Here is a 13,003-nt window from a genome sequence, read left to right on the forward strand (position 1 = left end):
ATAAATTGATCCTTGTGTAAGGGATGCAAAAAAGGAATGGTCTCTAAAAGTGTTGGAATGCAGCCAACGTAGCTGTTGAAAACACTGAATTGGGGCTTATTCGAAAGATGCAAAAAAGAACGGTCTCTGAAAAGTGTTCGAATGCAATCAATAGACCTGGTGAAAACAATGAATTGGGGCTTGTTGTGGGGATGCAAAAAGGGAACGGTCTCTTAAAAGTGTTGGAACGCAGTCAGGGGAGCTGTTGAGAACAGTATGCAATAGTGGTTGTTTGAGGGGTGCAAAAAGGAACGGTCTCTTAAAAGTGTTAGAACGCAGTCAGTGGAGCAGTTTAGAACAAAATGCAGTGGTGGTTGTTTTAAGGGTGCAAAAGGGAACGGTCTTTGAAAAGTGCTGCAATGCAGCAAAAGGGGCTGTTGAGAAGCCAAGGAATTGGTGGTTGTTTGAGGGATGCAAAAGGGAACGGTCTGTTAAATGGTGTTGGAATGCAGTCAATGGAGCTGGTGAGAATACAATGAATTGGTGTTTGTGTAAGGGATGCAAAAGGGAACGGTCTTTAAAGAGTGTTGCAAAGCAGTCAATGGAGCTCGTGAGAACACAAAGATTATGTGGTTGTTTTAGGGATGCAAAAGGGAACGGTCTCTGAAGGTTGGTGAAAAGCAGTCAAGGGAGCTGTTAAAATACATGGTAATGTTGGTTGTTTCAGGGAAGCAAAAGAGAACGATCTCTTAATTTTGTTGAAACGCAGTCAGAGGAGCTGTCAAGAACAAAAAATAATATTGGTGGTTTGAGGGCTGCAAAAGGGAACGGTCTCTTAAAGTGTTGGATACAGTCAATGGAGCTGGTGAAAACACAATGAATTGAGGCTTGTTTGAGGGATGCAAATGGATACGGTCTCTTTAGGGTGCTGGAAAGCAGTCAAAGGAGCTGTTGAGAACATAAAGAATGTGTGATTGTGAAGTGATGCAAAAGGGAATGGTCTCTCAAAGGTGTTGGAATGCAGTCAATGGAACTCATCAGAATACAATGAATTGGTGGTTGTTTGAGGGATGCAAAAAGGAACGGTCTCTTAAAAGTGTTGGAACGCAGCCAGTGAAGCTTTTGAGAACAGTATGCAATAGTGGTTGTTTGATGGCTGCAAAAGGGAACAGTCTCTAAATGGTGTTGGAATGCAGTCAATAGAGCTGGTGAGAACACAATGAATTGGTGTTTGTGTAAGGGATGCAAAAGGGAACGGTCTTTAAAGAGTGTTGCAAAGCAGTCAATGAAGCTGGTGAGAACACAAAGAATTGGTGGTTGTTTGAGGGATGCAAAAGGGAACGGTCTTTGAAGGTTGGTGAAAAGCAGTCAAGGGAACTGTTAAAATACATGGTAATGTTGGTTGTTTCAGGGAAGCAAAAGAGAACGGTCTCTTAATTTTGTTGGAACACAGTCAAAGGAGCTGTCCAGAACACAAATTAATATTGGTTGTTTGAGGGCTGCAAAAGGGAACGGTCTCTTAAAGTATTGGATACAGTCAATGGAGCTGGTGAAAACAATGAATTGGGGCTTGTTTGTGGGATGCAAAAGAAAACGGTCTCTTAAAAGTGTTACAACGCAGTCAGGGGAGCTGTTGAGAACAGTTTTTAATAGCTGGGGTTTGATGACTGCAAAAGGGACCGGTCTCTTAAAAGTGTTGGAACGCAGTCAGGGGAGCTGTTTAGAACAGTAAGCAATAGTGGTTGTTTGAGGGCTGCAAAAGGGAACAGTCTCTGAAAGGTGGTGAAACACATTCAATTGAGCTGTTGAAAACACAATGAATTGGTACTTGTTTTAGGGATGCAAAAGGGAACGGTCTCTGAAGGATGTTGAAACGCAGCCAAAGCTGTCAACAACAAAATGAATTGGTGGTTGTTTGAGGGATGCAAAAGGCAACGGTCTATGAAGGGTGGTGAAAAGCATTCAAGGGAGCAGTTAGGAATACATTGTAATGTTGGATGTTTCAGGGAAGCAAAAGGGAACGGTCTCTTAATTTTGTTGGAACGCAGTCAAAGGAGCTGTCCAGAACACAAATTAATAGTGGTTGTTGAGTAATGCAAAAGGGAACGGTCCCTCAAAGGTGTTGGAATGCAGTCAAGGAAGCTGTGAACAACACAATTAATTGGTGGCTGTTTGAGTGATGCAAAAGGGAACGGTCTCTGAAGATTGTTGGAATACAGTCAATGGAGCATGATAAAATAAAATGAATGGGAATTGGATTGTAAAGAACACAATGAATGTGTGGTTGTTAAAGGGATGCAAAAGAAAACGGTCTCTGAAATGTGTTGGAACGCAGTCATTGGAGCTGTTGAAAACAGTATGCAGTGGTGACTGTTTTAAGGGTGCAAAAGGGAACGGTCTCTTAAAAGTATTGGAACGCAGTCAGTGGAGCTGTTGAGAACAAAATGAAGTGGTGGTTGTTTGAGGGGTGCAAAAGGGAACAGTCTCTGAAAAGTGCTGCAATGCAGCCAAAGGTGCTGTTGAGAAGTGAAGGAATTGGTGGTTGTTTGTGGGATGCAAAAGGGAACGGTCTCTTAAAAGTGATGAAATGCTTTCAGTGGAGCTGTTGAGAACAAAATGCAAGGTGGTTGTTTGAGAGGTGCAAAAGGGAACGGTCTCTTAAAAGTGATGGAATGCTTTCAGTGGAGCTGTTGAGAACAAAATGCAAGGTGGTTGTTTGAGAGGTGCAAAAGGGAACGGTCTCTTAAAATTAATGGTTAGCAGTCAGTGGAGCTGTTGAGAACACTAAGCAATAGTAGTTGTTTAAGGGCTACAAAAGGGACAATCTCTTAAAAGTGCTGCAATGCAGCAAAAGGAGCTGTTGAGAACCCAAGGAATTGGTGGTTGTTTGAGAGATGCAAAATGGAACGGTCTCTGAAAAGTGCTGGAACGCAGCCAAAGGGGCTGTTGAAGACCCAAGGAATTGGTGGTGAAAAAAAATGTCAATAGTAGCGCGCGCACAACGATAGTTACCCGGAAAAACAAACAGACAGATACACAAACAAATCCCTCCCACAAATACCCTTTGCGCATTAATAGAAGTAGTAGACGATGCTTGTCCTCTGCCCGTCGTTTCAAACCTGTTATTTGTTTCGGCATTCCCGCTGGTCTTGCCCTGCCCGCCGTTTTCCTACGTCCGTCCTTTTACGCACCCTGTCCGTGCTAATTCCAAAGAAAAATGTGAAGCCTAACCGGCAGCAGTTCGAATCCTTTTCAGTTGGTTGACCTTTTTTCAGATAGTCAACCTTTTTCCAGGCAGACAAAAGTTACGTGAACCCTCTCGAACCGATGGAAGCGCGCGCACTGGAACAAAAGGGAACAATCTCTTAATGGTGTTGGAACGCAGTCAATTGAGCTGTTAAGAAAAAAAAATGCAATGGTGGATTGTGAATTCTTTGAGGGATGAAAAAAGGAAATGGTGTCTAAAGATTGTTGGAACGAAGTCAATAGACATATTAAGAAAACATGAATTGGTGCTTGTTTGAAGGATGCAAGAGAGAACAATCTCTAAAGGAGTTGTAAGAACTCAATGAATTGGTGGTTGTTTCAAAGATGCAAAAGGGAAAGGTCTCTCAAGTATGTAGGAGTGCAGTAAATGGATCTGTTGAGAACACAAAGAATAGGTAGGTGTTTGAGGGATGCAAAAGGAAACAGTCTCAATGGTGTTGGAATGCAGTCAAAGGAGCTGTCCAAACACAATGAATGGCTGGTTGGTTTAGGGAAGCAAAAGGAAACAGTCTCTCAAAAGTGTGGGAACGTAGTCAAGGGAGCTTTTGAGAACAAAATGCAGCTGTGGTTGTTTGAGGAGTGCAAAAGGGAACGGTCTCTTAAAAGTGTTGGAACGCAGTCAGGAGAGCTGTTGAGAACAGTATCCAAAAGCTGTTGTTTGAGGGCTGAAAAAGGGAAAGGTTTCTTAAAAGTGTTGGAACGCAGTCAGTGGAGCTGTTTAATACAGTATGCAGTGGTGACTGTTTTAGGGGTGCAAAAGGGAACGGTCTCTTAAATGTGTCGGAACACAGTCAGAGGAGCTGTTGAGAACGAAATGAAGTGGTGGTTGTTTGAGGGGTGCAAAAGGGAACAGTTTCTGAAATGGGCTGCAATGAAGCAAAAGGGGCTGTTGAGAAACCAAGGAATTGGTGGTTGTTTGAGGGATGCAAAAGGGAACGGTCTCTCAATGGTGATGGATACAGTCAATGGAGCTGGTGAAAACATAATGAATTGAGGCTTGTTTGAGGGATGCAAATGGGAACGGTCTCTTAAGGGTGCTGGAAAGCAGTCAAAGGAGCTGTTGAGAACATAAAGAATGGGTGATTGTTGTGTGAAGCAAAAGGGAACGGTCCCTCAAAGGTGTTGGAATGCAGTTAAGGAAGCTGTGAACAACACAATGAATTGGTGGCTGTTTGAGTGATGCAAAAGGGAACGGTCTCTGAAGATTGTTGGAACAAAGTCAAGGGAGCTGGTGAAAACAAAATGAATGGGGGCTTGTTTGAGGGGTGCAAAAGGGAACGGTCCCTGAAAAGTGCTGGAACGCAGACAATGGGGCTGTTGACAACCCAAGGCATTGGTTGTTGTTTCAGGGATACAAAAGGGAACGTTCTCTCAAAGGTGTTGGAACGGAGTCAGTGGAGCTGTTGAGAACAGTAGGCAATAGTGGTTGTTTAAGGGCTGCAAAAGGGAACGGTCTCTTAAAGTGTTGGAGCGCAGTCAGTTGAGCTGTTGAGAACAAAATGAAGGGGTGGTTGTTTGAGGGGTGCAAAAGGGAACGGTCTCTTAAGAGTGTTGGAAAGCACTCAATGGAGCTATTGAAAACACAATAAATTGGGGCTTGTTTGAGGGATTCAAAAGGGAACGGTGCCTGAAAAGTGCTGGAACGCAGATAATGGGGCTGTTGACAACCCAAGGCAATGGTTGTTGTTTGAGGGATACAAAAAAAACAGTCTCTCAATGGTGTTGGAACGCAGTCAATTGAGGTGTTTAGGACTAAGAACTGGTGGTTGTTTGAGGGCTGAAAAAGGGAACAGTCTCTCAAAGGGGTTGGAACGCAGTCAATGGGTCTTTTGAAATTTCAAAGAATAGTTTGTTGTTTGAGGGATGCAAAAGGGAACGGTCTCTGAAAGGTGTTGGTATGCAGTCAATGGAGCTGTTTAAAAACTAAAGAATATGTGGTTGTTTGATTGATACAAAAGTGAACGGTCTCTGAAGGGTGTTGAAACGTAGTCAAAGCTGTCAACAACAAAATGAATATGTGGTTGGTTAAGGGATGCAAAAGGAAACAGTCTCTGAAGAGTGTTGGAAAACAGTCAATGCAGCTGGTGAAAACAAAATGAATTGGGGCTTGTTTGAAGGCTGCAAAAGGGAACGGTTTCTCAATGGTGTTGGAATGCAGTCAATGGAGCTAATCAGAATACAATGAATTGATGGATGTTTGAGGGAAGCAAAAGGGAACGGTCTCTGAAGGGTGGTGAAAAGCAGTCAAGGGAGCTGTTAGGAATACATTGTAATGTTGGTTGTTTTAGGGAAGCAAAAGGGAACGGTCTCTCACAGGTGTTGGAATGCAGTCAATGGAGCTAATCATAATACAATGAATTGGTGGTTGTTTGAGGGATGCAAAAGGGAACGGTCTCTGAAGGGTGGTGAAAAGCAGTCAAAGGAGCTGTTAGGAATACATTGTAATGTTGGTTGTTTGAGGGAAGCAAAAGGGAACAGTCTCTTAATTTGGTTGGAACGCAGTCAAAGGACCTGTCCAGAACACAAATTAATAGTGGTTGTTTGAGGGTTGCAAAAGGGAACGGACTCTGAAATTTGTTGGAATGCAGTCAATGGAGATATTAAGAAAACAAAGATTAAGTGGTTGTTTGAGGGTTGGAAAATGGAACGGTCTCTTAAAAGTGTTGGAACGCAGTCGGTGGAGCTGTTGAGAACAAAGTTGCAGGGGTGGTTATTTAGGGATGCAAAAGGCAACACTCTCTGAAATTTGTTTGATTGCAGTCAATGGAGATATTAAGAAAACAAAGATTAAGTGGTTGTTTGAGGGGTGCAAAAGGGAACGGTCTCTTAAAAATGTTGGAACGCAGTCAGTGGAGCTGTTGGGAACAAAATTGCAGTAGTGGTTGTTTGAGGGATGAAAAAGGCAACAGTCTCTGAAATGTGTTGGAATGCATTCAATGGAGATCTTAAGAAAACAAAGATTGTGTGGATTTTTGAGGGATGCAAAAGGGAACGGTCACTCAAGTTTGCTGGAATGCAGTCAATGGAGCTGATGAGAAGACAATAAATTGGTGGCTTGAGTTGAAGGAAGCAAATAAACAGTCTTTTACAGTTTGTTATTGCATATTTTATTGCTTGAAATTAGTGAATAGCAATGGTAGATGGCGTAGAAAAATGTAAGTATGATGTCGGCCATGTTGGAAAAGACGTGTAAATTAATTTGCGGAATGCAGGGTTGGGATTGGCTAGAGCAAAAAATCACGTGACTCGCATGCAACCAATGGCAGCATGCGCCTACACGAAATTTCTCGGACAAACAGACAGATACACAAACAAATCCCGCCCACAAATACCCCTTTGGCTTTTATAAAGGTAGGAGGACTAGTATACGGCGGCCCGTCCCAGGACGGTAATAGGTGAAGTCTAGTATTTAGTCGGACCTGTCCTTAAACCCCTTAATCCACTTAAAGCCCCTTAATCCATTTTAAGCCGCTCACATCAAGCCCCTTAATCTGCTTACAATTTTTTAATCCACTTAAAGCTCCTTAATCCACGTATTGTCAAGTCGTACCTCTCCTACACTTAACAAACATTGGAAGAAAAACAAATCACGGTTGAGCGCACTTGGGAACTGCCCCCAAGGCCATGCCCGTGCTCCTTATTTTGTCCGTAGACCGAGGCGGAATTTAGTTCCTCTTTTTTAATGGTTGTCGTTATCACATGGGCTGTGATTTTTAGGGGTTTTTTCTTCGGCTCTGGCTATTCTTGTAGGAGAACTTCCTGGAAAACAATGTTTTTCGTGAATACCTTGTTCTTATCTTGTTCCGTGGTTTGTGGAATATTCCTAAGTAGCTTGACCTGTTTCTCTGTTTCTTCGCACTGAACCTTGACACCTTCTCTTGATGTTGCACGCGAGAATGCGACGTATAGTTGGCCGTGGCTGAAAACGGATTCAGGAAGGTAGATGCCTACTCGCTCAAAAGTCTGTCCCTGTGACTTGTTGATGGTCATAGCGAAAGCCACAAGCACAGGAAACTGCAATCTTTTCAGACATCCGCGGGAGGAAGACGTTGCGTCCTTTGTGTTTGCCGGCCGCGATCTCTGCCACGATCAGGTTACCGCTGAGCGCCTTGATGATGAGCCTCGTGCCGTTGCAAAGTCCCTGTCGTGAGTCAATGTTCTTGAGAAGAATGACGATGGCTCCTATTTTCAGTTTGAGTTGGTGCGGAGGTAGCCCAGAGACATTGAAGGTGTTTAAAATTTCCGGAGGGTAGTTGGAAATTTCCTCTGGGTCCTCTGAATCGATGGTGTCGATACTTTTGCAGACTTTTAACGCGCCAGGCATCTCGCTGATGATCTTGTTTTTGATCCTCAGACAATCTTCATTCTTGGGACATAGAATAGCCCGGTTGCAAACTTGTTCTCTGACGCCTTCGTTTAACAGATCGGATGGATTGCCAAAGACGTGTTCGATTAAGTTGGTTCGAATGTTGAGAAAGTCTTGCGGAATTTCGATGAGATCTGGGTCGTTGAGTCGTGGTATTTGTGCCAAAGATCCGTTTCCAAGTTTAATGAGCCAATCGGCGAAATCTTGACTACCATCCGCGGAACGCATGTTCTGCACCAATCGAAGCTGTCGAAAAAGGGTCCAAGTCGCATTAATGATGATGGTCGCTTCGGTGACTTTGACCCTATTTCCGTGCCTCACAACGGGTAAGCACTGTCTAAAATCGCCGCCGAGCAAGAGAACTTTGCCACCGTAGGGATCGACGCGATTCTTCATGACGGTTTGGAAAAGATGATTGATCGCGTCGAGGGCGTGGTTGGTTTTCATGGTGGCTTCGTCGGAAATGATGAGACTGGCGTTTCTGATCAGTTGCGCGTTGTAGCTGGCTTCTTCGATTTTCGATCTTGTCGTCTCTGTTATTGGAGGATAAATCTTGAACTGCGAATGGTAAGTTGTTCCGTCCAGTAACAAAGTGGACGCGATCCCCGTGGAAGCCACTGCAATGACTTTTCTCCCCTGACCTTGAAGGACGGTGATGAGGGTGTTGTAGAGAAAGGTCTTTCCCGTTCCTCCAGGGCCATCAAGGAAATACTGTCGTGGATGTAAGTTGTTGACATCGTTGACAGCAGCCATGACTTGATCGAAGGCCGCGCGTTGCCCGTCGTTGAGCTGTGCCAACATCATTTCGCCCATGAGTCTCTTTTCTCTTTGATTGTTTTCGTTGTTCTCTTCCATCTGAGCTTCGACCAGTTGGTTAATCAGCTGGAAATCAGGGACAGGCAGGGAGAGATCTTCCATCGTCTGATTGTGGAGACGTAGCTTGTCCTGAATCCATTTCAACGTCAATTTTTTGGCCACGTTGGCTTCGTGTCCGCTTCTAATGTAGTCTTCCATCAGATGGTTCAGGTTGATTTCAAATAGATGCAGAGCGTCGGAGGGATTGCAGAACAGGCAAATGTCGACAAAAAGCTGCCTCAGCTGAAGAGGCATTTGGAATGCTGCCGCTTCCTGCATGGCTCTAGCCCAAGCAGTGTCGTCTTCCAGCAAATTAAGTGATATTGCTGCCGCTTTGAAAGTGGGATGGACAATCTGGTCGACTGTTCGCAAATCTTCAAAGCTTGTTGGCCCTTTAACGTTGATGAGAAGCAAACGAAGGCAATGCCGTTCCACCTGTCGAACGCCAACCATGTATAGGCGACCGATGATCTTGGCCCGTTTCACGCGAGGCTTCCACGAATTTGTTTTCTTGATGAAAACGTAGTGGTGAGGTATTTCTCTGTAGAAATATTGCCGTGCGCTCTCGTCGACGCGATTCAACTTAAAGAAAGCAGTTAGGTTGGTGTCTCTCGAAGCGGCATTGATGGCGGCTTGAATTTCGTTTCCCGGTTGGAAAAAGACGGGCTGCTCTCGGGGCAAATGGACGGCCAGGCGATAGATGGCATGCGAACGGTCGGAAAGGGAAAACTTAAAGATTCGCCAACAGGCTTCCGGCGCGCTGACGTAACGCGCATCAAGATGGCACGTGATTTCGTCCCACTCCACCCCGACCGTCGTATTGAGCCACGTGAAGCTCCGCCTGATGTTCGCGGATGTACTTGACGCGGTTGGCTTCAATCTTTACGTAAGAATCGACCGTCCATTGCTGAGTGAGTGATCCGCCGGCCAAGACGTTGTTGAAATATTCCCGAATCGACATGAGAAAGCTGTAAAATTCGCACTGCGTGATCCTTTTTCGTCTTCCTTCGCCACGATTCAATCGTTGGGGATCGTTATCGTCTTCATCCATTTGCTCCTCTGGTTCAGGTTCTGGTTCTTCCAACAGCTCTTCCTCACCAGCTAAAGCTTCTAATGGTGCATTTTCTAGCCGCAGCATCTCATCAAGTCTTGGGAGATCGATCTTTTCCTCTTCATCCACATCCATTGCCCGTGCTGCTGCTTCCTCTCTTTCACGTCGTGTAGTGGTGGTATAAGGCATGTTTACATGCCAGCAATCGTCACCGTTGGGGAAGAGCAAAGGGTAAGTCATTGGGTCGCACATGGGCTGTTGTGTGTCAATCTGAACGAATGTTCTCCCTCTGACCGGGATGAAGAGATGGCCACGGATATCTCTCTTCGCTGGCGGCTCACCATTTGCGCTTTTGAAAATCACAGCAATCTCGTTTGTCGTCGGGCTGTTGTAACGCCTCTGATCTAGATTTCTTCGATCACTGCTGATGATCATTCCTACTGTTTGGTGCGGTAGATTCTCATCTTGGGCTCGGCGGTACTCTTCTATAAGCACTTGACGCATCATCTTGTAAATGGCTGCGTTCGGATTCTTTTCTCGGAGCATTGCGTCCAATTCCTCCATCAAGTTTCTGCAGCATCCTCCGTTTGAGGTGGAAAGCGCTCTGAACTCACCAGCCTGCGCAGCGTCCATGAAATAAAGATCCGCATACCTAGGATTATTCGTATGGGGGCCGACGGGTGTGGTGTTGTGGTACACTTGACCGTGGATTCTGAAACAATAAGGTCCACGCCCTGGGGGAGATGAAATATTGGCTCCCAACGAAGCAAAAGCGTGAGCGCTGTTGTAATTGCGGATCTTCGTCATAAACGCTTTCGCCTTTGGATGGTCATTCTGCAATAGTTTAACCAGCGGTTGAGGGCACTCTTTTGGAGGTGGGAGAATCACCTTTCCTTTTGCGCAGCATTGGGTGAATTTCTTGTCTGTCGGTTGTTCACCCTTGAAATGCCTGGCATTACATTCGCCGCAATTGACGGTCATTTCTCCACAATCGTGCAATGGAACTCGGTCATCGGAAGCCAATGTTTTGCAAGCCGCTCTATGAGTTCTTGGCACTCTCGCACGGTTGCAAGCAGCCAATAGCTCTTCGCGAAAAGTGCGCTCCTCTTCAGTTTCCAATGGTATAATTTCAGCATGTTCAAATGCATTCATGGCGCGAAGTAATTCCTCGTCTTCCTCTCTCTCTTCTCGCAAACGTTCCATTCGAGATTGACTCTCTTCTCGTCTTTCTTCTCTTTCTTCTTCTATCTCTGCCGCTCTGTAGTTGGCTGTTTGTTCCCTGTTAAGTTCCCTACGTATTTCCGCCTCTTCTTCCGTTTCTTCAACCAGATACATCTGATGACGCAATCTGTCAGCCATTGCACGCAAAGTCCTTTCTTCTGCTGTCTCTTCAATACGTTTAGCTCGATGGCGCTCGATATCTCTTATTTGTCTAACTCTTCTCTCTTCTTCGTTTTCTTCGACACGCAGAGATTGCTGTCGCAACGCTTGGTCTCTTAGTCGAACTTGATATACCTCTTTAGACTCTCTAGCTCGGCACTCCCTTCGCTTGGCGGACTCAGTGTCCAATCTTGCTCGTCTGTCGTCTTCAGTTGCGGTTTGACATTGTCTCTTAGCAGGTTCAGCAACTTCGTCTGCATTTTCTCTTGCCCCACCTTGAATTGGTTCTTGTTGTAGCGCTCTTTTCTTGTTTTCGCGAACATAAGTTGCTCTGGCTCTATTTTCTTCATTCCGCTTCGCCTTCGTCTGCGGGTCTTCCTGTGCTCTTCTTTCTCTTTGTTTCCTATTTTTTTTTGCTTTTTCAGCATCAGTCAATTGACGACGCGGTGCCATTGTTTGGTTGCTGATAATAATGGAAATGTTCGATTCTTGAATGGGGCAGTCTGAGTGGAGGGCTTTTGGAGGGCTGTTGGAGGAAAAAAAATGTGCAACAAATTCAAAGTTATTAAAACAGGCAATCGAATTTTGGAGAAGGTGGAAATGGGGAGCGTATATTGAACACCGCAAATATCCGAAAACACTTTCAAATTAGTCTCTTGAATTGACGAAAACAAAAATTACACCGCAAAAATTTCCTAAAACACTTTCAAATTAAACTAAGCCTATTAAAATGTAAAATTGAAACCATTCCACCACACGACACCGTCCCAGGCAGTTGCTCAATGTGGTTTCCGAGTGCTTAAACCTTATAAAGTTGTTGGCCCTTAACACCTATCACTATATCTCCGTTATTAAAGGACTGTTCTCAAGTCACAGGCTCTGCATTCTCCCGGCCTTACCGTAGTCTTTGGCTTCGGAGCGTGCCTGACAACGAATCATCACCCGCACAGGAACCTGTGTTCCACAGTGACTTGAGAAGGACCCTTAAAGGAAGTTAGTTTTTCGGTGCCGGGTTTAATCCAACAACTCTTTGGTGGGGGAAGGATTAGGTTGGGGAATACTATACTTGAAAATTAAAGTCCAGACGTGTGATTCCCCGCGGTGGTGTGGCAATTTAAGCGCCAGGATAGAATGTTGCGATGAAAGCCTTGATAACCTATGAATTTATCGTAAAAAGGAAAAATTACAATAAAAATAGATAAAGATGTGAAGAAAAACCGCTTACTTAATTCATTAAAACATAGTTTTGTTGTGAAAATCTTCAAATCAACATAGAAAAAGTTTTGTTTCTTTTGCAGCTTTTGACAATAATTATCCATAAATGAAATTTAGAATTGACTGCGTTCCAATATTTTTGGGACCATTCCATTTTTAAAAAGTATTATACAGTAGATCTTTCTTTTGCAAAAGTCATTCAAATTTTAAAAAACTACGTTCCAACGTTATGGTGATCCTTTTCATTTTTAAAACCTTTATCAATTCTTTGGAAGGTGACACAGAAAAGGTTTTATCAAAGAGTTTGAACGCAGTCAATCAATCAATGAAACATCTTATCCCAAAACAGTTTACTTAGAAAGATTTTGATCAAAAATTTCCTTTAGTTAACCAAAATTGATTATTAGATTGGTGTAACATGGAATGCAGGCAAATTTTTAGCCAGAAATAACATTCAAAGATTTAAGGCGTTGGTGTTTTGTAACAGATTTTCAATGTTTTGGCACCGTTCCCCCTTCAACATTGGAATTGGTTTTTTGTTAAAGAATTTTAAGGAAAAGTTTTCACATGCACAATCAATTCCAATTTTGAAGACTAAATGTTGACTTAAACTTAACAAACACAGTATTTTTTCTGTTATGGCCTGCAATTGGCAAAAGGACTGCGTTTCAAAATTTTTTTGGCACCGTTCCCTATTCAACATTAAGATGGTGGTTTGTTGCTGATTTTCCCATTAACATTTTCTCATGCATAATAAATTCCGTATTGAAGAAACGATGTTGCCTAAGACTTAGTAAATCCAGTATTTGTTTAAAATTGTATCCACATTTGGCAAAGGACAGTGTTTTAAAAAGTTTAGGCATCGTTCCCTTTTCAACTTATGAATTAAT

At 43.8% G+C, this 13,003-nt stretch overlaps 2 protein-coding genes across 2 annotated transcripts; both read right to left on the reverse strand.

The window, feature by feature from the left end:
- Nucleotides 1-7,201: 7,201 nt before the first annotated feature.
- Nucleotides 7,202-8,746, reverse strand: LOC123477443 (ATP-dependent DNA helicase pif1-like). The gene has a single exon (XM_045180779.1). The coding sequence runs from the start codon at nt 8,744-8,746 to the stop codon at nt 7,202-7,204; it is 1,545 nt and encodes a 514-aa protein (XP_045036714.1).
- Nucleotides 8,747-8,750: 4 nt separating this feature from the next.
- LOC116926850 lies at nt 8,751-11,351 on the reverse strand. Its single transcript, XM_045180780.1, has 3 exons — nt 9,297-11,351; nt 8,838-8,902; nt 8,751-8,769 (listed from the first exon to the last, which is right to left on the reverse strand). Exons 1-3 carry the CDS (start codon nt 11,349-11,351, stop codon nt 8,751-8,753), a joined length of 2,139 nt encoding a protein of 712 aa, XP_045036715.1.
- Between the last annotated feature and the right edge of the window lie 1,652 nt (nt 11,352-13,003).

This window comes from Daphnia magna, unplaced genomic scaffold (genome assembly GCF_020631705.1).
Source record: "Daphnia magna isolate NIES unplaced genomic scaffold, ASM2063170v1.1 Dm_contigs021, whole genome shotgun sequence".
Taxonomy (NCBI): domain Eukaryota; kingdom Metazoa; phylum Arthropoda; class Branchiopoda; order Diplostraca; family Daphniidae; genus Daphnia; species Daphnia magna.